Genomic DNA, 25,161 nt, shown 5'->3' with positions numbered 1-25,161 from the left:
GTTTTTTCCTTATGTTAAAAAGATTTACATTACTACTTTTTTCACTATAGTCTACACTCCATACCCAATAATGATTAAGAAAAAAACAGGCTGCAACATGACAAAATGTGGAAAAAATTAAGAGGTGTGAATACTTTTGCAAGACATTGTATATTGACATTACAGTAGTACCTGGCATCATTATCATCTCCTAGTGGTTCATAGGCATTTACAGACTGGCTGCCAGCCACAATAAAACTATATTTTCATCCAATGGTGAAGTACTAATCTGATTTAATCAAATGCTTTATTAAGCAAGATCTATATTTTGCTTCCGACAAATGCTTCTTTCCTATTTAGAAACTTATTTGGCACCTTTCCAGATCAATTTTTGAGCAGCGAGAGATTCCCATTTCCCCGGCTGCTTTCCAGGCCCTGTCTTGCTTGCGCTGTCGAGCTCATTCTGTCTCCCAGACCCAGCCATTTCTAACAACATAAACTGCCAGCTGATCTATTTTTGATCAGCTGCACCTGTGCCCAATTATCCCTGTGAAATGGTTTATGCCAGCGAGACGGTATTCCTTGTTGTTTATGCTCTTATCTAGGCATAGACAGGGAGCACAGGGGCTGTTTTTCCCATTTGAATAAGGCCTGGACACCCAAAGCTTGGTGTGTGCTCATACTCTATTATTAACTTCATACTGAGTCTGTGGCACACACTATCTTATGGGTTTAACAGTAGGAGAAAAACAGCATCCCATGAAGAGCAATGATATAATGTTTTAGTACATCCAACTAATTGCAGATTTACTAGCTGCAGGTGCTTCTCACTATTTATTCAAGGTCTCTAGTTTTGCACTTCATCTCCTGCTGTGTAGACTGCAAACAATCTATAGGAGGGTGTAAAAATACAGTTTCAGATCAGAAAATATAAAACTTGCTTCGTAACATAGCTTTATAACATTACGGTTGAACCACTGATGTCACATGGACTATTTTAACTATGTCCTTACACCTTCCTGTGCCATGAACAGTTGCATTGCTGTCTATGCAGGGTCAGAAAGCTCTCGGATTTCATCAAAAATATGTTCATTTGTGTTCTGAAAATGAACGAAGGTCTTACGGGTTTGTAACGACATGAGGGTGAGTAATTAACAACAGAATTTTCATTTTTGGGTGAACTGTCCCTTTAATACTCACATATTGTACCACACTAATGATTAAATGTACACATTCCCTAGCATACGCAAAACAATTAACATATACTTATAAGTCGAATGAGACACAGCACTAGTTTCTGACACTTACGCCTCTAAAGTTGCTCATGGCCTGGAAGTAGATGAGGTAGTTCTTTCTGGGGTCCAGAGGGCTGTTCCAGTAGCCGTTGTAGGTGTGGTTGTCCCCCACAGTAAAGGGTGTAGCCTCAGGCAGGCTGCTCGGAGGAAGTTCGGCTGTATAGTAGTTTGGAGCTCCACGGGCCTGAGCCTCTCCGTGAGATGTGGGAATGGGGAAGCAGTCCTGGACACCCAGTTCTCTTTTCACCTTCCGACCAGCTTCCTCCTCCACGATCACTTGATACGTGCTGTGTATATGTACACACAGTAATGTGTTTCATAAAAATATAACAGTAATAACCATAAAGTATTGTTAAATGATGAATAGAAATTATTTGGTGATTTGTACAGTGCAAAATTATCTATAGCCCTTTTGCTATGTTCTGGCCTTATGTTAAACTGCTTTAAATTACTTTTTTTCCCACATAAATCTACACTCCATACACCATAATGAGAAAGCACAAAATAGATTTGTAACAACTTTGCAAACTTATTACAAATAAAAAACTGAAATGGTTCCATTGCATAAGTATTCATAATCTTTTCTAGGCCACTAGGAGCATTCATATCGCTTATAGATTTAGCTTCACTTCGAGTGAAGTTAACCTGTGACAAATTCATTGAAATGAGTATGATTTGGAAAGGCACACACCTCTCAATAAAAGGTCTAACAGCTAAAAAAAAAAAATACATATCAGAGCAAAAACCAAGCCCTGAGGTCAAAAGAACTGCCCGTAGAGCTCAGAAACTGGATTGCGTTGAGCTACACATCTGGTTCAGAAAATTTTTTGCTGCACTGAAGGCTCACATAAGCATGTAGCTTCCATTATCCTTAATGGAAGAGGTTTGGAACAACTAGGACTCTTCTTAGAGCTGGCTTCCTGGCCAAACTGAGCAATTAATGGAGAAGGGCTTTGTTTAGACTGGTGACCAATAACCTAATGGTCACTCTAGTTGAGCTCCATAATCATATATGCAGATAGGAGAAACTTACAGAAGGACAAACATCACTGCAACACTACATCAATCCGGCCAAACTCAATCCTCTTCTAAGTGAAGACACAGGAAAACCAACTTGGAATTTGCAACAAAGCACCTGAAGAACTCTCAGACTGTTAAATACAAGATTTTCTGGTCTGATGAACCTCTATTCCAAGCATCATGTTTGGAGGAAACCTGGCACTGCTCATGACCTGCACAAAACCATCCTAAATTTAAAGTATGGAGGTAGCAGCCTAATGCTGTGGGGCTGTTTTTCAGCAGCAGGGACTGAGGGACTCTTCAGAGAAGAAGGAAAGCCCAATGCAGCAAAATATAGATAGCCTTAATGAAAACCCAGTCCAGAGCATTCAGAACCTCAGATTAGGCAGAAGGTTCACCTTCCAAAAGGACAATAACCTTAAGCACACAGCAAGAGTGGCTTATATACAACTCTGTGAATGTACTTGAGTGGCCCAGCCACAGCCTTGGCTTGAATCTAATCAAATATTTCTGGAGAAAACTGAAAATGTCGGCCAGCCTCCATCCAAGCTGACAGAGCTTCAGAGGTGAGATGGTGAGGAGAAGAATGGCAGATAGTTGACAAATGTTGATGTGCAAAACTCACATCATACCCAAAAAAAAACTGTAAAGGTGCTTCAGTTAAGGAGTAAGTTAAGGGTATGAATACTTATGCAATGTACTTATTTCAGTGTTTAATTTTTAATACATCTGGAAAGTGTAGATTGATGCAGAAAAAAGTCATTTAAAGCAGTTTAAAATAAGGCTGCAACATTATAAATCATAAAAAATTAGGGGATATGAATACTTTTGCCATGTAGAACAATACTGGCACTCTCACCTGACCGGAGCTCCTCTGCCTTGTGCTGGACGCAGCAGGACTGTGATGGTGCTTTCTGTTTCACTCAGAGGGGACGGCATGTCTCCATAATCGAAAGTAGGTGCTTCAAAGGAAAGCAAGAGAAAGAATAATATGAAAATATCTTCCTAAAACGTTTAAAACCCACTCACTATCAAAAGTAAACTTCTCTAAAACACTCTGAGTCACCCAGTGGAACCAAATCCATTGTGTATCTAAACTTTGTCATTTAAAAGTGAGGCAGAATGAAGTTTACGCTAATTATTAAAAGCCAACATAACCAGCTAAACATTTTAATTAGAAGAATCTTACAAACAACGCCTACACTGCTGTCTAAAATAAGCCCGCCCTAATTCATGACAACAACCAACACTTCATATGAACTCCGCATTCTGCTCCAAACTTGTCCCTCTGCGTGTCTTGAACTCGGGGCGTAATTAAAAGCTGTGCATGTGGGAAAAACTAAGGGGAAACTCATTTAGAAGGATCTCAGTCTGGACCGCATTCTTCCCCCGAGATGGTCGTGTTGAGCAATAATGCTTTTCGTAATATCAGCAGTCAATTAGAGCTGATGAGCAAAGGCAAACAATCTGCCAGAAATCAATGATTATGGTATTAAAAGTGGGTTTTGGCAAAACTACAGCTACTTGAGGGGACGTCAGTAAAAGCGAGGCCTTGGATATGCTTGCAGAGACCAAAAAAGCACATAAACAAAATATAATGCCGGTCTACATACATATGATGCAACTGGGAGATATGAAAGGGCCTGAGAGCATATTCAATGTAGTATGCACAAACAAACAGGTCAAAAAGTATACAGCATGTCATATATGTACATCTATTTGATATATTGTAACAACTCCAAAGCATCTATGCTGCAACACCTTTCTATGAGGTTTGATATACATAGTGAAATGCACAGAAATAATATTGTAAAGCATCTCTGTCTCTGTGCCCAGTTCCTGTTTGACTTCTGTACTATTTCTAATTGAAAATCCTTCAACCAGAAATATACCAATGCAGATAATATATAGCGATGTATACTGACTGCATGAACACCACAATTTGCGTAAAACATGATCCTATTATGCAGCTAAATATGCATATTACATCTTTTTTTGGATCCCGAAGTGGTGTCAGAAATTCTGACTTTTTTCTCAGAATTGCATCATGTAAACTCACAATTCTGGTTTTTTTTTTCCCTCAGAATTGTGAGATATAAACTCACAATTGCGAGTTATAAAGTCAGAATTGGGGGATATAATCTTACAATTGCAAGAAATAAAGTCAAAATTGCAAGATATAAACTCGCAATTCTGACTTTTTTTCTCGCAATTGCAAGTTTACATCTCCTAATTCCGACTTTTTTTCTCACAATTGCTAGTTTGTATCTCACAATTCTGACTTCTTTCCCCAAAATTGTGAGCTAGAAACTCGCAATTGTGAGTTTATATCACACAATTCTGACTTCTTTTCTCGCAATTGCAAGTTTATATCACGCAATACTGACTTTATTTCTCAGAATTGCAAGTTTAAAAAAGTTAGAATTAAAAAAAAGTCAGAATTGTGAGATAAAAAAGTCGCAACTACGAGTTATAAAGTCAGAATTGCGACTTTATATCTTGCATTTTTTTTATCCAGTGGTGCAAAAGGGCTTTCATAAAAATGTGAACAATACCATAAACATAAAATATATATAATAAAAATTAAATAAATATGTTTTCTGAAAAAAAGCACACTAAAATGCTGAAATAAAAAAAAGTGTTAAAATTTCACTAAAACAACAACAACAAAAGGTTTAGCAACTTATTTATCCACTAAAAATGCTTTTGATAGATTTTGAAACTAATACAAGTTGACTGTTAATCGGCCAAGTACACAGGGTTATCAGGCCAATGCCAATAATCTCAAAAGAACGAAATATTGGCAGATTAATGGGCCTTGTCGGATTTTGTGTTTCCATCACATCATGCCGCCAAAAAAACAGAAGCTCTCCGTCGTTACCATCTGAGAAAACGCTGGCTTTACCACACATCGCCTTGCATCAGTCCAGTGTTGACGAATCCTGATTTAGCATCAGCTGTGTCTGGTTGACAGCAGCATATGGTGCTGTTTTGTAAGGCGGGCTGGTTTTCGGATGGTGAGGATGACAGTGATGTCAGTTCTCTTTGAGGCGAGGGAAAACGTGTAATGTTCTTGAAGGGCCTGTTGGGTTCTGAGCATCTGCTGTGATTCAGTTTCACTATCACTTCCTCAGATCCACTCGGGAATACATAATGGCTCTTAAGCAGCGATATGGGCATACTCACGCAAACACACGCTTCAGAGATCAATAGCGCACCTGAAGCGCAGGATGATGAACCGGAAACTCTGGAGTTTCGCATTTTTCCGTTTCTGTGAAATCCGCTTTTGTTCCTGACTATTCAACCGCCAACATGTATTTCTGTACCTCAGACATCTCCCGAATGATCTAAGGCATTTCAATCAACAGTTTTAGATCTCACCTGGTACATCTGAAGGTGCACCAATGCAGAACTAGGTGTTCTGTTCCTATAATGCAAAATAAAAGCAACTTATCTTCAAACTCCTTACATAAAATTACAGCACCTGTTCCAAGTCTGAAGTTATTTATTGCCAGTTCACAACAGATGAACAGATGTAAAGGTCAATGTCAGCCCATCGGAGAAGGAGAGGAGAACGTAAGTGATACTTGTTTTTTATTCATTTCTTACTAACGTCATTTCTTACTAACGTCATGCATATACAGTTCGCACATATAAAGCTTTTTCTTTCATGTACTATGGCCTAGGTGAGTAAAATCTCTTCACAAATGCCAACTAAAATTACTTCACTGACTTTAATATATAGCACTTGCAGAGATGGAGCTCAGAGTAGCATTTACTGCGACCCAAGCTGCTCCGAGACACTGAAAACACTGCTATCAGAAGTGGCTCACGGGAAAAGATTACATCGCAGTGCATCAGATTACATATTTATATAATTACAACAAAGTCTTTGTTATTCAATTATAGTGGCAAGTAACACTGTTTTACAAGCTCGCCAACCAGTGTTAATTTTGTTAACGAAAACTATGACAAAAATGTCTATTGACAAGCTTTTTTCTAAAATAAGATGCTGACGAGTAAGAGCCTATTTACACCAGGTCACTTCATGCGTTTTCTCTGATTGGATATCTATCTGATTTGTTAAAATGTTTCAATTTACACTAGGCCACATAAATGTGTCTTTGCAAAACTGATATAAATCCGATCTATATGCAAATTTAACACCAACAAAAGCAACAGATAAGCGCTGCATTTTTTTTCATTATCAGCTGATTTCAGGATCAAAGACTGCAACAGGAGAGAGCGCGGCATCAGCACTGGAAAGATAGGTTAGTCTCACTATTTTTCATGAAGATGATCATGTCGGCTTGCTAAAGAGATACTCAGCTACTCATTTGCACCAATGCTTGTTGCATTAGCACTGTCATATATGACTATAACATGCCATATAGTCTTTAAAATGCTCTCACACATTTATTATTATAAGATTCTGGGAGGAGTAAAATTTGCATTATGTGGTTTCAATGACCAGATTCATTTACACTTTTCCAGTTTTGTCTGGAATGCGGCCCAGACCACCTCCTGAAGTGGTTTGAGCGAACGGATTAAAATGCATCTCGAAAGTGTTTCAGAGGGCATTTACACCTGGTCTTTTCACGATCAGATAGCTATCCGATAAGAGAAAACGCATGAAGTGACCAAGTGTAAACAGGCCCTACCAAAATGTATTTAAAAACAATAAAAACATCACCAAAATTCTTTTTTTTTTTCGTCAAAAAAAGGAGACAAAATATTATTGCAATCCTTTACTATGCCAGGGTTGCCAGGTTTTCATAGCAAAACCTGCCCAATTGATGATCAAAACTAGCCCAATTGTGTTACGGGAAGGGTCCCCCTGGTAAGTATGCATTCCAGGGGGTAAATACGCATTTTTTGGCTGGGTTCCCCTGGTTAAATTTGCATTTAAGTGGCTAAATATAATATTATTGGGTTCACTTCAACCCTTGGATATGAAAAACATCTCGCGGCAACAGTGTTAAATTAGCCCAATTCTGCAGGAAAACCACAGATTTGGCAAGATTGTACTAAAAGAGTTTTCATGTGTCCGGTTGCCAGATATCAAGAGTCCACAAATCCACAAACAGAGCTTCTATGCCTGGTGCTTTGCTTAATTTTTTGCAATCTGGCAACCACACTCGATCTTCATTACAGAAGCGCCGACAATGAAATGAAAACACAGACAATAATGTAAGCTGAAGTTTGGCCTAAATGAAAGTGTCATTTAGCCTGTCTGTGTTATGTCACAAGATCTCGACTATTTTGTTTGCGATTGTGGTTGCTGAATAAATGTGCTTACTCAACTGTTGCTGTTTTAATAGAGAAACATTATTGCAATCTGAAATTATTGGAATTTCTATTAGGAATTTCACTCTTAAAATGTTTTTTGTTTGTTTTTACTAGTTTTCATAACGGCCAGCAGGCACCGGACGTCGATATAACGTCAGGTTGACGTTGAACCAGATGTTGCATTTTGGTTGAGAATGAAAATCATATTGACGTCAGTATTTGACGTCAATTTGACGTTGACGTAACATCGGATTTTGGTTAATTAACCTAAAAACAACAAAATATCAACGTCAGCTGAAGTTGGTATTAGACATCAAATTAATGTTGACATTACACGTTGAATTGCCATTGAATTTTGGTCACCCGATGTCGCAGCTGAAATTTAACCAAATATCAACATCTTATGACGTTGTGTGCCTGCTGGGGTGTATCTAAGTCTTCGATATTAATTCATATAATAGTAAAAAGCCTATAATACAATATAAATACAGTTATAATATAAATACAGTTCTCAAAAAATGATAATTCCAGGTAACCATTATACAGCATGACAAAAACTTAAGTGACTAAAACTTGACTGAACAAAAACATGACAAGGCTGATTAAATATGCTAATACTGTAACTAAAAAGTACATTTACACAGGACTAAGACTAATTTAAAACATGAAAGGTCTTAAAGGTCCTAAAAAAATTCAGATCGGGTTCAATGTTCTCTGTTTTCCGCATCCATAGCAAGCATTTTGAGGAATTCTGTGCATGATGAACTTTGACAAATACGAAAAAACAAATATAAAAATTTCAGACTCAGTGCGCAAGGACCTTAAGACCTTAAGACTTGATCAAATAAATGTAGTCAAAAGGTATTGGAAAACTAGTAGCTGAAACATGACGAATAAACATTTAAAAGCACTCACTCCATTCGGACGAGACGGATTTGATGTGGAAATGCTTTGATTAACACACACTCACACCTACAAGCCCTCCAAAACAACCTTACACACTCCTTACCGGAAATGTTGGTGGTGATCTCAGTGAGAGCTGTTTGGCCGAAGCCTTTGGCGGTGCGCGCCCGTACAGAGATCAGGTAGGTGGTGCCAGGATGCAGGTTGGAGAACATATGGTACGTCTCGTTCCTCAGTTTGGATACTGTGCGCCTCGGGCCTGGAACATTGATCCCGGGGTCTGATGATTCAATGCTCTGGTAGCTGATCTGTAATTGCACATATTAAAACCATTTACATGAATCATATTTTTATTAAATCACAGTTGTTTTAGAAGCAAACATGCAATGACTCAGTGTGTGGTAGCTCAGATCAAACAATGCTTTATAAAAGTTTACTAACCCTGACATCCTATTTTAGAGTGGGTTGATAATGATTCATATATAAAATCAAACGTTTATTGTATAAACAATACGTGGTAGCCTACTCACAAATACCAGCGGGATCCTAGTGGGCATATTAGACTATTATCCTTACAGCAAAAAACAGCCGTGATGGTATCATATCACAGCACTAACAATCTCTGTTCCTGTCTGTGTTTCCAGCCATCACACAAACCTCGAAGCTTTTAAAAACTACTTTCATTGGAAACTTAAGTTACTCAACAACATTATCTTGTTTACAGAATATTCGTAAGATGTATAAAGCAATTTTAAGAGTAATGTAGAATCCTCACAACAAGTCACATCTAGTACACATTCAAAGTCAGTGAAACATGACTTAAGATCTAAGATGCATTATCAGAAAGATTATCAGAAAGGAAGATGCACAACAAAATACTAAAAAATGTCCATGAGAAAGGAAAAATGTTTAGTGCTTTCAGTGCACTGAAGATTCTGGGTCACCATGTACTCTTGAGTCATTTCTTCAGCAGAAGGATACTAGGAACTTTTCTTTGACTTTTGGCCTCATGTAACATTAAGCAACACTCTGTTCAATTTTCTCCGTTTTCCGCATCCATAGCAAGCATTTTGAGGCATTCTGTGCGTGACGAACTTTGACGAATATGAAAAAACAAATATAAACATTTCAGACTCAGTGTACAAGGACCTTAAGAGCAAATCTTGATCAAATAAGTGTGGTCAAAAGGTATTGGGAAAGTAGCTGAAACATTATGAGTAAACATTTAAATGCACTCACTCCATTCAGACGAGACGGATTTGGCCTCATGTAACACAAGCAACATGCAATCTGGTTTGAGGATTCCACTTCATACTTGATCTGCTTTAGTTTTGAATTAATATCAAGCCAATAATTGTTAACAAAATATAATTTGACACATTTGCAAATTTGTTTTAAATCGGGTAGGAAACTGAATGCATTGTTACAATTTAAATTTAAAAAGACCCCCAGGTATTAAGACTTAATATAATGTAAATAATGACTTTTACTGAAACATGTAGTAGAAAACCCATGAAAGATTTATGTTGTTTAAAAAATTCACATAGTTTTATACACATTTTGGATTTCGATGATGTAAAATGGTTGCTACCTTGGCGCTACCTGTTGGTATTTTTATTGCAACACAACTCGGAAAATAAAATACTGATACGATACCACTCTCCACAAGAAGAGGAGAAAAGAATAGGAAGATGCCTGTGGACAAATAAAACTTCCTAAAGACCAGCGTCTTTGTTCTCTCCACTTTAGCCCTGATGCCTTTGAAGTTTTTAGTAGATCACAGCTACTGAAAGAGCTTACAAACAGCAGAGACAAGAAACGCTACATGCCATCCTGGCAGGATGTAAACATGCGTACACTTTTCATGACGCTGCAGCCACCGAAAGAGTTTCATTTAGAAAAGACCAGGTGTAAATGCCCTCCGAAGCACTTTCAATATCTGTTTGCTCAAACCACTTCACTCAGCACAGATTTCACTCAATATCCAGTTGCGTTTAGACTCCTTGTGGGGAAAATCAATGGTACAATTTGGTTTAAGCCTATGCTTATATCCATTGCCAGCTAGCTCTTTCAGTAGCTGTGGTCATCGTATCAGTATCTTATTTTCTGAGCTGTGTAATCCGAGTTGTGTTGCAGTAAAAATAGCAAGCATTTTGCCCCGTATAGTCCAAAATATGCATAAAACTATAATATGCAAAAATAATTCAGTAATATACAGCATTTATGCTATTTTACAGTTTTTCTCAATTGCTAACATTCTTTTGTCCAATTATAATGAATTGCAAGACGTAAACTCGCAATTCCAAGAACAGAAGTCTGAATTGTGAGATAAAAAGGTCACAAATGTGATAGTAACAAGCTTACATAGTAACCAAAAGCCATGTATGTCGAATTTTTTGTTGATCACTGGCATCAGCTACCATGGGGGCACCATCCACATCCAACCCCCACCCACTGGAAAGCAATTTCTATCTTTTTCTATTGCACATTCTATAAAGTAATGACTCATTTAGTTTTAGATAGTATGTTGCCAAGAAAGAACACATTTAACATGTAAAAATGTAAAATTGATTTCAGTTGAAGATAAACTGAAGGCTACATTTAAAAAAAAAAACCTTTTTATATTGTGTTATATGCAGGTAGAACTGAAACATGACAAGTAATGCAGTTTTTGTAAAGCCATCAGCTGTTAGTATTTTGACAGTATTTTGTGTTATGATTGACTGTATGTTTCTGTTGGATAAAAACTAGTGCTAATGTTTTGACCAAATTATTTGATTTTGAATCGTGTTTGCTGTGTTTTGATAGTGTTGGTATATGTATGGTATAATGGCTTCAGCATTTTAAAATGTAGAGTTTGTATTTAGTTAACAAAATGTGGTTTTGGCCAAAAAGATTACTATTTGGGTAATTGTGTGATGTAGATGTGTTGCTGTGTTAAGAGTAAAAAGTACTTTAAGTATTGGTAAATGCTTGTTAACAGTTGAAAAAAAACTGTAAGCCATACAAGTCTTAATACTCTTAAGGAATTGTAATTCAAAGAAATTAAAGATGGATGGATGGATCGCTATGGAGTGCAAGATCACAAGCATACAGAGCATTAGAGGCCTAGCATTAGGGGAATGTTCAGTGCTGTGTCTTCTGGAACTTAGCAGACATTTGCTGCACCTGAACTCGGCCTCTTTTAAGATATGAGACATGGATGATAGCGGTGGCAGAAGGTTTGAGGGGGAACGAAGTGGCCTGTGAGTCTTTTGTTGGCGGTGCTCAGCGAAAAGTGGACAATGTGCTAATCTGAGAGAAATGAGAGCGAATTGTCCAGACTCTGCCTCTCTCTTATTCTTTCTCTCTTCATCTCTCTGTATGCCTGAGAAGATCAGGCTGCTTGAGCCTGAAAATCTGTCCTTGCCTTCACTTTATAGGTCAAGCCTTTAAATCCCCTTTAGAAAACATCCTTGAGGCGACTTTGGTACCTATGGCCCGGGGAGAAAAAGAAACGTGTGTTATCAAGGAGAGATAACTCAGTAAGTGCACATGGTAACGGAGGAGGTGCCTGATGGACAGAGGTGGCATTCAAAACTGCGTCGATCTCGTTTCGGGCCACAGCCAAGCCGAATGACGGATCCACAAACAAAAGCGCCTTTTCCTCTTGAGGTGAGATGGGTGTTTTGGAGCGTGACAGAAGCGCGGTTCTCACAACTTTTTAGTGACTGACTGAGAGCCTGAATCATGGGCGAGGAGAAAGGTGACACTGAGGCAGGCAGTGTGACCAGAGAGAGAGAAAGGGTGTGAGAATGTTCTGGAACAGAGGAACAGAGAGACAGATGCTGGATGTGGGAGGCCCACCACCTTTCCATTGAGCAGGCCGAATCTGTGTGCAGTGAACGGAAGAATGAAGAAACAGTTTAAAGGCTTTTATTAGACTGTTAGCTATCCTTATTTTTGGGACAAAGGCATAAGCTTTCAATTTGCTGCAGTTCTGATCTGCTCATCTCAGGAGTACAATTATACAATGATATAGATGTTTTGGTGGACAAAACCTCACTGTTAAAATGATTCTTAGATCCCAGAAGTAAATAATAATAATAATTTAAAAAAAAAAATCAAATATTCTATATTTCTGTTTTGGACTTGTCTTTTATAAGTAGTGCAGTAGAACAATTTGTAAACTACATAAATACAAGAAATAATTGGCTAAGGACTTTTTTTTTCATTTGGTCATGATATTTATAATAATATAAATAATTAATAGAAAACTGAGGAAGTCATGCAACCAGTAATAGACAGACAGAATGATAGACAAAGCGAGGATATCAAAGGAGCGATAGATAGATAGATAGATAGATAGATAGATAGATAGATAGATAGATAGATAGATAGATAGATAGATAGATAGATAGATAGATAGATAGATAGATAGAAACGAATGCCAGACAGAATGATAGATAATGATAGATATAATGATATAATGATAGAAAGAATGACAGAATGATAGACAGAACAATAGATAGATAGTTAGATAGATAGGTACAGTAGATCAGTCTTTTATGGGTTGTTTGAAACACTACCTCAGTAATGACTTCTTGACATCATCCTAAAATTGTTCCAGAATATTCTACAGCAGTCACATTTATACAATATAAATATACAATTATACTGTGTGGTGTATTGTTAAAGGCTCTGGGCTGGAGGGTTGCCGATTCAATCCCTTCGAGAACTGAGCCATAAGCAATTATCATTGTGTCCTCGAGCATAGCAATTAATCCCAGGTAGCTCTAGGACAATAGTTCCAGTTCATGACGGTTGTTCTATGAGGACATCATGGCAACTATTCAAATACAGAAAGATTTGGAAATGGCAAAAAGTGTAGGAGACAGCATATAGAACTTCAGATAGAGACATCTTTCTGTCATTTACTAACAGATGGCTGGTGCAGTAGGGACCAATTAGAGACAGGGTTGGCCTTGGTGCTCTTGTGTCTCTGGCAGCATGCAGAGTTCCTGGTCCAAATCATGACTTCATACATTCTTTTTGCCTGTCACTAACTTGAGTTGAGAAAGAAGAAGAACAACAACAACTCAGCACTTCCGGCTCACTAGACTGAAACCCTGAATTATACAGGGTCTGGAAAACACTCGCATTCAAGGTCTTCCTAATACAGCACACTGTCAGTCAGGTCTGTGTGCACACGCATGCGAGGGATCATATGTTAGCAGCACGTTCATAAATAATTTAAGCTGGCAGTCCAATTTTAACACACAGTGGGAAGTTTTGTCTTTCAAGGATTGTGGATCATCGATATTTCACCTGGCAAAAACGCTGACTCGTCAGAGCCAATCTCTGTGGATTCAGACAGTGTGAGAGAAATGGATATGAGTGCGGTAAAGAGCAGGAAAACACAAACCTCATACTGCGTGATCAGGCCGTTGGGTTCCACCGGCTCCTCCCACTTCAGGAAGATCATATCCTCCAGTGGAGTGAAGGTAAGAGACTCGGGAGCAATGCCTCCGGGAACTGTGGGAAACCAAAGAAGCCACTGGTTATGAATGAAGAAATTGAAGGATCCTACACTGTCAGACTCGTAATTTCACTAGCATTTACTCAAAGTGAGAGGGTTAATCGCTTAAAGTCCCCCAAAGGTCAACTCTAATATCCTCATTACAGCCGTTGTCATTATAAAAGTCTTAAGCAGGCCTTTTATGTTATGAACGTATTACAGAGACTCATTCATTATAACTAATATAAGTGATCCAGTACTGTTCTCCGGTCATTTGAATATGTGATATGGAATCAAAGAAACCAAAGAGCTGGGAATATGTGCTCCAGTTTTGATGGAATGAGGCAGGGATTTAGAATTTTGGTTTGTTTGTGTTCACCTTCAGGCTTCTTAAGGGAACAGCCCTGCTGAAAAAAACAGCTAAAACCAGCCTAGGCTGGTTGGCTGGTCTTAGCTGGTTTAAGCTGGAAGTAGCTGGTTTTAGCTGGTCTCCCAGCCTGGCCAGGCTGGTTTTAGCTGGTGGTTTCCCACCCTGACCGGCTAAGACCAGCCTGATCAGGCTGGAATAGTGGCCAAAACCCCTCTAAAACCAGCCTGCTGACCAGCTATGACCAGCTAAAACCAGCCAATCAGCCTAGGCTGGTTTTAGCTGTTTTTTTTTTTTTGTTTTGTTTTTTTTACCAGGGAATTCACTTAAAAATTTACTTTGTCATTATTTACTCACTATAATGTCGTTCCAATCTATATGATTTTTTTTCACAAATATTTTCCATATAATGTTGTTATTGTAACTAAAACTGAAGCTATTCAAATTATTACAAATGATTACAAATTATTACAAATGAGAAAAAAAAAAACTCAATTTCACCTAAAATTTAGTAGTCTTATCGATTAATTGGGATTAATCGCATCCAAAGTAAAAGTTTGTGTTTACTGAATATGTAATATATGTGTTATGAATGAATGAATATATATGTATGAATACATACACATATTCATACATATATATATATAAGCACTTAAGCGCATGCAAAAGAAAGCTTGTCACAGCACAATGACAGATATAATAATTATGAATGTTTCAAGGAAAAACAGCAAGGAGACTGCTTAACGTTTGAACAATGTATTGATAAACTAGCGCTTTCTTTGTTTTTGGCTTAAGAAATGAAGTTGGCGACACTGACTAATCATCTCCGCAGTTTCATACGGATTACATAATCTGACAATATTTGTTTACTATTTGAGTTGGTTAATTTAAAAGTAGACATTCACTCTCTATAGATATATTTTTCATATCTGTAAGGCAAGTATGCACAGAGTTTCGAAGTTTAAAACTCAAGTTCAGAGACCAAGACGGCAGAAAGCGCATCCTGTTTGTTTTCATTATTTTACAAAAGTGCAATGTTTCGTTGTTATTGTGATTGCACACAAATAAATGTAGTGTCTTTACAGAAACGAAAGATGTATTACTTTTATCTGTATGACCAAAAATGACAGAGTATTTTAAGTGCAAGTGACCGCACAGTGCGCGCTGATACTCAGCTTCCACACTCCGTACACACACTTGAATAGCGCACATTTTTCTAGGTTAACATTAGACTGAGCGGTCATGTAAAGTTGCTACTACATACAACTTTCAGATGAAAAGCCATATTTGAGGTCGATGTATGTACAATATTACCACCAAGACGAGCCGTTATCGATGTCCCTAATAGACTGTGTGACTTCGCCACATCCTGTGGAATTTTTTTTCTTCTTCTGGACTAGGTATAAAATTTTGGTTGACCAAGCCTCTTCTCATCAACTAACGGTTGGTGATTAGTGGGCAGCTCTAAGTTTTCATTCAGTCGTTTCATTATACAAAACTATCATAAGGCATCAGAATAATTAGAAGATTCATATAAATCATTTTAATGATTCGTTTAGTCTGTTTGGAGCTTGACAGCCCTACATGCTTTCAACGTATAGAAGAGACTTCACAGGTTTGGAACTCCATCAGGATGAATAACTGAGAACACAGTTTTCATTTTTATTTAACTAGCTTAACCACATTCACCAGAAAGGCTAAGCCACTTAATTAGCTTCATCAGTTATGTTCGCAAATGAACAGCAGAGTTGCACTGATCAATCAAGCACACGGGCATGAAACCAGCTTTAACCAGCCTGGAGCAGCGTGGAAAGCCATGCTGGACTTCTCAGCAGGAAATACAAAGCCTGTGTGACAGAAAGAAAGGGCAACACTTGCAATTGATGACATGGCTTTTTTTGGCTGATTAATATTAACACGGGTTCATTAGCAGCCATAAACGCTGGCAGAAAGAATGAGGCGGAAGTGGAAATGGTGCTAGAGAGACATGATGCTCTGAGCTCTCACACACTGCAGCAGTAACACATCAGCAGATGTTTTTACAGCCATTTGTGCTCTGTCACTGAGCCATCCTTGTTAGCCCTCGGGTATGTGCACAGCGTGTGTGTGCGGGGTGATAGTTGGTGAGGCAGAGATAGCCGGTGGCGAAAATAACACGCTCACTCAGATTGAGTCAAAATCGCTGACTCGATCACTTTTTCTTGTGACAGGCCATGAAAGAAAAGAATTGCTGATTGAAGCTTCACAAGACTGTTGATAATTGAGCACTCTCTTTCCTCCCTCTCTTTTTCTCTCTCATTTCATCATACTTCCTGTCTGAGTGAAATGCTAGTGTTTCAAATTCTTCCCAGAAATGATTTTGTCCTTTAGCCAGAATTTTTACAGCCCGCGCTGGTTGGACGAGCACAGAAACATGCATAAAAATCTTCCCTGACCTGTTCATGCTCGGCTCCCTGGAGAGAATGATTAAAAATTAATTTAAATCCATTTGAGAACATCTGTGTCTTTATGATTGTGATGTTGAACAGATTTAAGAGAAACATTTTTATTCCAAAGACTACACAAAAAAACTTCAGGCCTATAGGAACAACTTAACCACTTTGTCAACTATCTTTTTCTTTCATTATGTATTAATTTCTCTTTCCCATCTATCCATCCTTCTTTTTTCATTCAGTAATTCATTCGACTAAAGAAAAGAACTAAAAGGAAAATCATTAATAAAAATAGAAAAAAGAAGAGGACACAATATTGAGCCCTGTGGTATGCCTCTTTTTTGAGTCTATCTATCTATCTATCTATCTATCTATCTATCTATCTATCTATCTATCTATCTATCTATCTATCTATCTATCTATCCCATCTAAATATTTGATTATCCATCACTCACTATCCATCCTTTTCTTTTTTTGTTCTTTCCGACCATAGAAAGGAGCCAATCTTGCAAAGCATTAACATCTGATTGGAGTATATTTTGCATTTGAATTAAGTGAGGATTTGAAATATAAATGATGCTATCATCTGCATAAAGATGAACTGAAGAGTGCAAAAGAACTAAGGGAATAAAAATCGGAAAAAGAAGAGGACCCAATATTGAGCCCTGTGGTACGCCTCTTTCTGGAGTATCTATCTATCTGTCTATGCATCTAAATATTTGCAAACACCTTAAGTTTACTTTAATTGGTAAATGATAGAATAGGCTTTCAATCACTATCTTTGTCTTGTTTTGAAGCTTTGTTTCTTTAATTGGTGAACAGGTGAGCTCTTAAATTGATGGGACTTGGAAAACTTGGCCTATTACCATGTGTAAATATTGTAAATGATCAATTCTGGTCATTCACGACACAACTGCACTTCCCCATTCTTAAAACCCAGCCACCACTGCAAAAGAAGTACAGCAAATGACATATCCAGATCAATATTCATTGAAAGCTCTGTTACTCACTGTCCTCCTCAGTCTGAAACATGACCTCCTTCCCTTCCTTCTTGCCCTCGGTGTTGGCGAGTGCCAGGCGAATTTGGATGGTGTGAAAAGGAGGCAGATCTCTGAGAGTGAACCGTGAAGTGTTGTGCTCCACAGCCAGGCATTCTCTCACCGTGGTGTTGTGCCCGCCGCCGCCTCCTGCGGTCGTGTAGCGGTAGCACAAGGAGACTGAGTACGTGTGGCAGCGGGTCAGGTTGAAGGCCGGCGTCTCCCACTGCAAGGTTAGCTGCCGGGACTGGATCTCCGAGGCTCTAAGACCACGAAGTGCCCGCATGGGCTCTATTGGAATAGAAAACAGTAAAACATTTTGTTAACACAAGCCAAAAATGCAGGGAATCTACACAGGGACATCACCAGGTCACAAGACTTCTCGCCTACCCCACCCACCACAGGTAGGAGGCGCCACCACGGTCAAAAAGGTTGATGGACCACCTGCTAATGAGGACACAACTCATGCCAAATTACATAAATTAATTCCACAGGCTGCAGGTTGTACTCTCTCTCCCGCCATTTGCCACCTCCGTGTCGCTAAGCAAATCGAGTATCTGCCTGCACCTCGTCCAGAGGCCACGCGCCCCATTCAAGGACACTCGGTTCTGCCAGTTATCGTTAGTGCAAGGTCGTTGCATTAGGCCAACTATTTTTGGCATAACTCACATCTGTGTTCATACTTTCTTATTTACCGGGGGCAGAAAGATCAGCGACCACCTTTAGTGTATGTGATATAAAGAGACAGAGGAAGCTACTGTCTGTAGGGCACACAGCAACCTTAGTGTTTCTCACAGAGAGGCAAAGGCAGCAGGGAGGGTGAACCAAGGACATCCAGCCTCACTATCAATGAGTGCATTTGTCACGGTCCATTATTAAGACAATCAATGCATTTTTGTCAAATATATCTCCACATAATGTATTGTATTTCTTTGTTCTTTTAATGGGACCTGATGACTAATGGACCCAAGTGGGAAGGTACAACAAAGGGGATGTGAAGTGCGCACTTCCTGTGAAAAGTATGAGGTTGAGACTCAAGGTCTTTATTGTTCCTCTTGAACCGATGCTCAGAAAACATGCTCTTAGGAATTCGGATTAGTACTAAAGGTAAGGTGAGGTAACTAATGCACCAAGATGGTAAGGACAGCGAATTAGAGGAAATGTATTTCGTCTCAAAGTCCTCAGAGGAGAACATGTATGGATCGCAGAATACTAATTCAGCACTTCTCCTGCAGAAATTAAGCTCCGTTAATCCTGAAATATCTCACACATCAGAGAGCTTTCGCCACATCTCTACACATTTCCTTAAGGTCTATATTTAGATTTACATTTCGTTGCATTTGTAGATTTACATTTAGATTAACTTCCAGCGCGATTGGATTTCTTATCAAGAGAAGCACTTAGCGGACCTGAAAATAACACGAAAGATATTCGCTTCCTAAAATACACATTGAATGTCAAAAGGTCCCATTTGCCTCTGCAGGAAATACAAACAAAATAGAGTGTTGATCGTCTTAATAGAACTATTGATTGTAATTGTTATTGAATTGTACTATTGATTTTAGTTAAAAGCAAACTAATGGGATGCTGTTGGCTTGTGCCATCTTTAAAACAATCCAAGAGTCTACACTGTGCTCTTTGAGGAGCTCAAAAGGGCCTTTTGTGTCACCCTACTTCCCTTAACCTAGTTCGAAGGCTTTGTCTGGATGCCAAGAGCAGCGCTTCGAGCGCCCACTCCTTGGCTCCCGTCGGAGATGGGACCAAACCCAGAGAGAGCAGCCAGGGGCCTGGGGCGGCATGTCAATTCCTCACGGGCAGCTGGAAGTCCAAACAAGACCAGTTTCTGTCCCATTACTCTAAATAATGTTGATACATGAGGTAGTCCGGACAGAACTAAGGTTATACAGTGAACTAATGGGCGTGAAGTTCTGGTCGTTGGTCTGTAAAAGGAAAAGGATGAGAAACATGATTCTGTGGTATTTTGGGTGAAATTGTTTATATTGAGATGGATGGGAGTGGGCTTAGCATTTGTATCTGACGTTAAATTATGGAAAAAAATCATGAAAGAATAACCTACTATATGTATATCATTTATTAAAGGGACAGTTCATCCAGAAAATGATTTGCATCACTTGCGCAGTCTTACAATATTGCAATTTAAAATAACTGTTCTATTTGAATGTTTTGTAATGTAATTTATTCCTGTTATAGCAGGCTGAAATTACAGCTAACATTCTTCCAGCCTTCATGGTCACATGACCCTTCAGAAATCGTTCTAATATGTTGATTTGATCACTGATCAACTTTCACTGCATGGGAACAAAAACACCTAATTTAATGCAAGGAAGTCATAGGTGTTTGGAATGATGCAAGAGTGAGTAAATGATGAGAAAATATGCATTTTTGACATTTTGAAGAATGTTTTAACTGTTTTTGTCCATACAGTACAAGTCAATAGGGTCCAAAGCAACACTGGACCCCATCGACTTCTATTGTATGTATTACACAGAAGAAAGTAAGTCATACAGGTTTGGAATGAGTAAATGATGACAGAATTTGTATTTCTAAGTGCACTGTCCCTTTAAGTCATTACAATCCGGAGTATAACTCATGCCGATGAACACTTAAAGAGACCCAGCAGCAGGTGGAGGTCCATCTGTGAACCAGTCTGTGGCAGAAGTACATTGTTTGTCCCATTCCTCCATCTTTTTCCCCTTTCTAATCTCCCTCTCCTCCGAGGAACATTCCTTCACATCAAGACCTGCTCCTAATCACAACAACGCCTCATCAAGCACACCTGGCCGTGTTCGGTGAAATGTCCACCAGTTCCCTGGCTGTGCCCACAGGACTGTGCCTGCTTTCATCATTTTTATGTAGGTCACTACCTAGAGCCGCGCACCAGGATGCAATCTTCAGCTGCAGCCAGAAACAACCTAGTCATCTCATCATTCATTTCACTTTCCTCCATTTTTTTTGGTGGAGAAGTCATCCAAGGTCTTGAAAGTATCTACAATTCTTGCAGTGAAACAAAAAAATGAAAATAAGCTGCTAAAAGAGTAAAACCATAAGGTACACAAACAAATAAACTAATAAGATCTTGCTGGATGTCAGCAAGGGATATATCAACAGGGAAGATTGTCAGCATTGGGTCTGTGTACAGGAGGTAATGGCATCCCCGGATGGAGGCCATTTTGAGCGGCTCATATGGAGCCAGAGAAGATGATTACAGTCACCTTTGTAATGGAGGAGGTGGATTCACCTGCTGGATGAAGACAGATGAGCTGACACTACTCTCTGACCAAAAAGGGAAAAAAAAGAATCAGGGAGAAAATGTGACCAGTGGGTGTTTGTGATATTTTGGGGTACTGTATAATACCCACGCATTCCCAGCCTAAAGTGAAAAGAGAACTGTCACAACGTGTACGAAAGCAAAAAAATATTAAAGAATATATATTTTAAAAATGTTTTGTCCCTACAATAAAAGTCAAAAACAACACTGGACCCAACTTACTATCATTGCAAAAAATAAATAAAAACGAAAAGTATATAAGTATACAAGTGCATATGAAAAAGACATCACATATTATTTAGCAAGCCTGTAACCACCTTTAGCATTTTTGGCAAATCCAGGTAATTTACCATAGAAAAATGTATGACTTTTATGACTGAATGACCCTAAAACTTTGCATGCTTGTTTAGAATCACCTGTCGCATGTGCTCACCAGGTTTCGTGAAGTTTTGAGTTTTCGTTTAGGCTTTATAGGCTTTTGGGTGTATTTGGACAGGCCCCTTTTCTAAACAACACTGTTATAGCTTCCCAAAGGGTACATTTCAACATTTTTTTGATGCTTTTTCCCCCAAATTGAGCAAAAAACCTATGACTAGTTTGCAAAAGTAGGTTTTTCCCATCTTCTTAAGCATTTAACTAATGGTTTGATTAATAGCAGTGGTTCTACAGGCAAGCTTGTTCAAAACGAGGAGCTCTATTGTATGATATGAACATCATGCATATGTGTGAAAAACTGTGCAATATACAACCGTTTACGCCCTTAAAAATGCCATATTATCCCCCTAGTGGCCGATTTCTTTAAAATTTCTTACAGACCTTACAGTCAGGCCAACCAAGTTTCATTCCAATCGGCCTCCGTTAACCTTGTCTGTTTTTTGAGATACGTATATGTCTTTATAGACCCTTGTGGCACTTTGGACCAAGACCATGCATACTGATTTCCATGTCGATAGGACACACGGATGCATGGTTATAGCCATTTTTATGGGGTTTTTTTTTTCACTCTTATAGCGCCACCAAGTGTCCAAGCTCTGCATTTTTTTTTTTATTTGACCAAAGATTGAGCTCTTACACATATGTACCAAGTTTGGTGAAGATATCTCATTCGGTTTAGACAGTTATAGCCATTTTAGTAAAGGCGGCCCTGGTCCTTTAGAATGTTTTGGTGTCCCTTTGCAAAGGAGAGTCATAAGTTCAATTTTTTATTATAATTATTGATACTCACTTTCTAGAGAATCTTCCTGCACTGATTTGTTTCCGATCAGGAGAAAAACCTAGTACTAGCTCGCAAAAGTAGGTTTTTAAAAAAAAAAAAAAAATACCCGAAAATTTGTGACGGGCGAATTCGGTGTGCATTTTGCCCAGCACAAACCAAGGATTCCAACGACATAAGACACTTGAACATGCGACAAACGGATTAGGAGTTGTGATCGATTTCGTACTTTTGATCGCTGTATTGCCACCATAAGGCCGATTTGGGCGAGCCTTGGTGACCTTGTAAGTGGTGTGAGTCCTACCATTCCTCCAAGTTTCAAGTCTCTACGACTTGCGGTTTGGTTTGCCCGATCAGTTTTAGGTGGAGATTGCTGATCCTTGGCCACTCAATTACACCATATGCTTGAACCCTAAAAATCTTCTTGTGTTTCACAGAAAGAAAAATAAGTAAGTCAGGTATGAGAGTAAGTAAATGATGACAGAATGTCCATTTATAGATGAACTTAAGTGAAACAAACTTGAGAGTTCCATTAAGACTCTTGAGCAGACTTCTGAACAATAAAATGACATTGCCTTGATAGATGAAGCTAATGCATTTAGTAAAGAACCATAAATCTATCAGATTCAGTGAAAGATTACATTTTGAATAAAAACTACTGCAGATGATGTTACAAAACAGACATCTTGTCCTGTAGCAGCGGCTAAGCCTAATATTTTTTTTTGTGACAGAGCTCTCTGGAGGCTAATCTGAATATAGAGTCACATGACTGTAAATGCTAACCCCCTTTCAAGCATGATTAATAAGTCATCACAGCGAACGTAGAAGCGTATGCGTGTGAGAAAGTGCTGTCAAACAAATCAAAACTTCATAGCCTCTGACACAACATGGCGTTCCCACTAGCACACTTCTCCAAGCACTCAATTATATCTTCGACTTCTATTCAGTTGACGGCAGAATACACAGGAGATTTGAGCACGAGCAGAGTATGGAAAACCTCATTTTACTTCCAATCCCACTGATGTGCTTCTATTGAGTCAAAATTACATCTTCAACAGTTCAGCAAATATGACAGCAGCTTAAACAGCCCCAATATTCATGTGCAGCGAGGCACCACTGGGAATATGATGCAAATACTCCATTTAAAGAAGAATTTCAATCTAGACTTAATGTGGAAGAGGAAATGGAAACAGTAGGAAATATTTAGCGTGAACGTCTGCTCCTCATTTTCTCCGCCTTTCTTTTAGAGACAAAAGCTGTTTAAGACAAAAACGCGCCTTGAAGTGACTCGCAGACGAATCCTTCTCGCTCCGACTCTCTCGTCTTATCTGCTGATGTCTTTTTCTCCCTGCTATGTCATTCTAAAGCCTCCTGTGTTGTCATGCTCCCTGCTCTCCCTTTTTTCACCTGGCTGCCTCTCTTCGTCTCGCTTGCTGATGAATGGTAGGTGTCTGGTCTCAGGAACAAGCTGGGAATGATTGTGATTGTCATTTAAAAAGGCAGCCAGTGATTTGTGTGATAGCGTGTGTGTTTGGAAGAGGATGTAATGCAAAGTGGTGACCATTACCATGTTGACCAGGTCCGGGTCGAATCCTCAACCTGCATTTTCACTCTCGTTTTCACTCAGATAAAAACAGGATCAATCTTCCTAATCACACCCTTTCCAGTTCTGAAACAGCTGGACCTGGCGTAGACTCTCATTTGCAGGTAGAACCATGCATTACCGCACCCCTCGCTGTTTGTTTTGACAGGCACAAGAAGGCACTGCAGGAGAGATGCCCGCAGTTTTGGTTCAGAAAATTTAAGTTCCAATTAATCATCCACTTTTCCAAAAATTGAGTCGGATATTTTTTATGAACCAGCATTAAACACTTTCCAAAAACACATGCTGTTCATTAATGGTGTTTTTAAATGGCTGATGTCAAACATTTTTGTAGTCTTGGTCTAGAATATGACAAGAAATGTTTAAAAGTTCATCAAAAATGAACCCCCATGTTGTTCCAAACCAAGACCTTCAACCACCTTCGTAACACAATTTAAGATTTTTTTGATGAAATCCAAAAAGTTTCTGACCCTGCTTAGACAGCAATGCAACTGAAACTTTCAAGGCCCATAAAGGTAGTAAGGACATCATTAAAATTAAAAAGAAAAAGAAAAATTTGTTGAATAAAGTTTTTGTTTTATTTACACATAAAAAAGTATTCTCGTGGCTTCATAATTATTACAGTTGACCCACTGATGTCACTTGGACTATTTTAACAATGTCCTTACTACCTTTCTGGGCCTTGAACATTTCAGTTGTGTTGCTGTCTATGCAGGGTCAGAAAGCTTTCGGATTTCATATATCACAAATATCTGAATTTGTGTTACAAAGATGAATAAAGGTATTATGGGTGTGTAACAACATAAGAGTGTGTGTTTTTAAAAACAGAATTTTCATTTTTTGGGTGAACTATGCCTTTAAGATTTATGGGTTTAAGATTTATATATATAATGTATGTGTGTGTACTGTGTATATTTATTATATGTAAATACATACACATGCATGTATATATAAGAAAAATATTTTACGTTTATATATAATATATAATAGATGATAATATATAAATCATATAAATATAAATATGGACATATAAATACATGTAATTATTTTCAAAATATATACTGTATGTCTTTCTATGTATTTAATACAGTATGTCACAAAAGTGACTACACCCCTCATATTTCAGCAGCCATTTTAGTATATCTTCTCAAGGGACAAGTCTTCAGCTGCTCTCCATTTGATCTTCTCAAGGGACAATACTATAGAAATGAAACTTGGATATATTTTAGAGTAGTCA

The 25,161-nt window shown here is 38.5% G+C and overlaps 1 protein-coding gene across 1 annotated transcript in view; it reads right to left on the bottom strand.

Moving 5' to 3' along the window:
* ptprub (protein tyrosine phosphatase receptor type Ub) overlaps positions 1-25,161 on the bottom strand; it is a 331,954-nt gene that overhangs the window by 54,541 nt on the left and 252,252 nt on the right. Inside the window, exons 10-14 of the mRNA XM_073847765.1 lie at positions 17,793-18,110; positions 13,891-14,000; positions 8,593-8,794; positions 3,154-3,256; positions 1,288-1,561 (exon numbers count right to left, since the gene is read on the bottom strand). Coding sequence (XP_073703866.1) covers positions 1,288-1,561; positions 3,154-3,256; positions 8,593-8,794; positions 13,891-14,000; positions 17,793-18,110 — 1,007 coding nt within the window. The remainder of the gene's footprint in view (positions 1-1,287; positions 1,562-3,153; positions 3,257-8,592; positions 8,795-13,890; positions 14,001-17,792; positions 18,111-25,161) is intronic.

The sequence above is a fragment of the Garra rufa genome, chromosome 9 (assembly GCF_049309525.1).
Source record: "Garra rufa chromosome 9, GarRuf1.0, whole genome shotgun sequence".
Lineage (NCBI taxonomy): Eukaryota > Metazoa > Chordata > Actinopteri > Cypriniformes > Cyprinidae > Garra > Garra rufa.
This window is presented reverse-complemented; position numbering and strand designations above follow the sequence as displayed.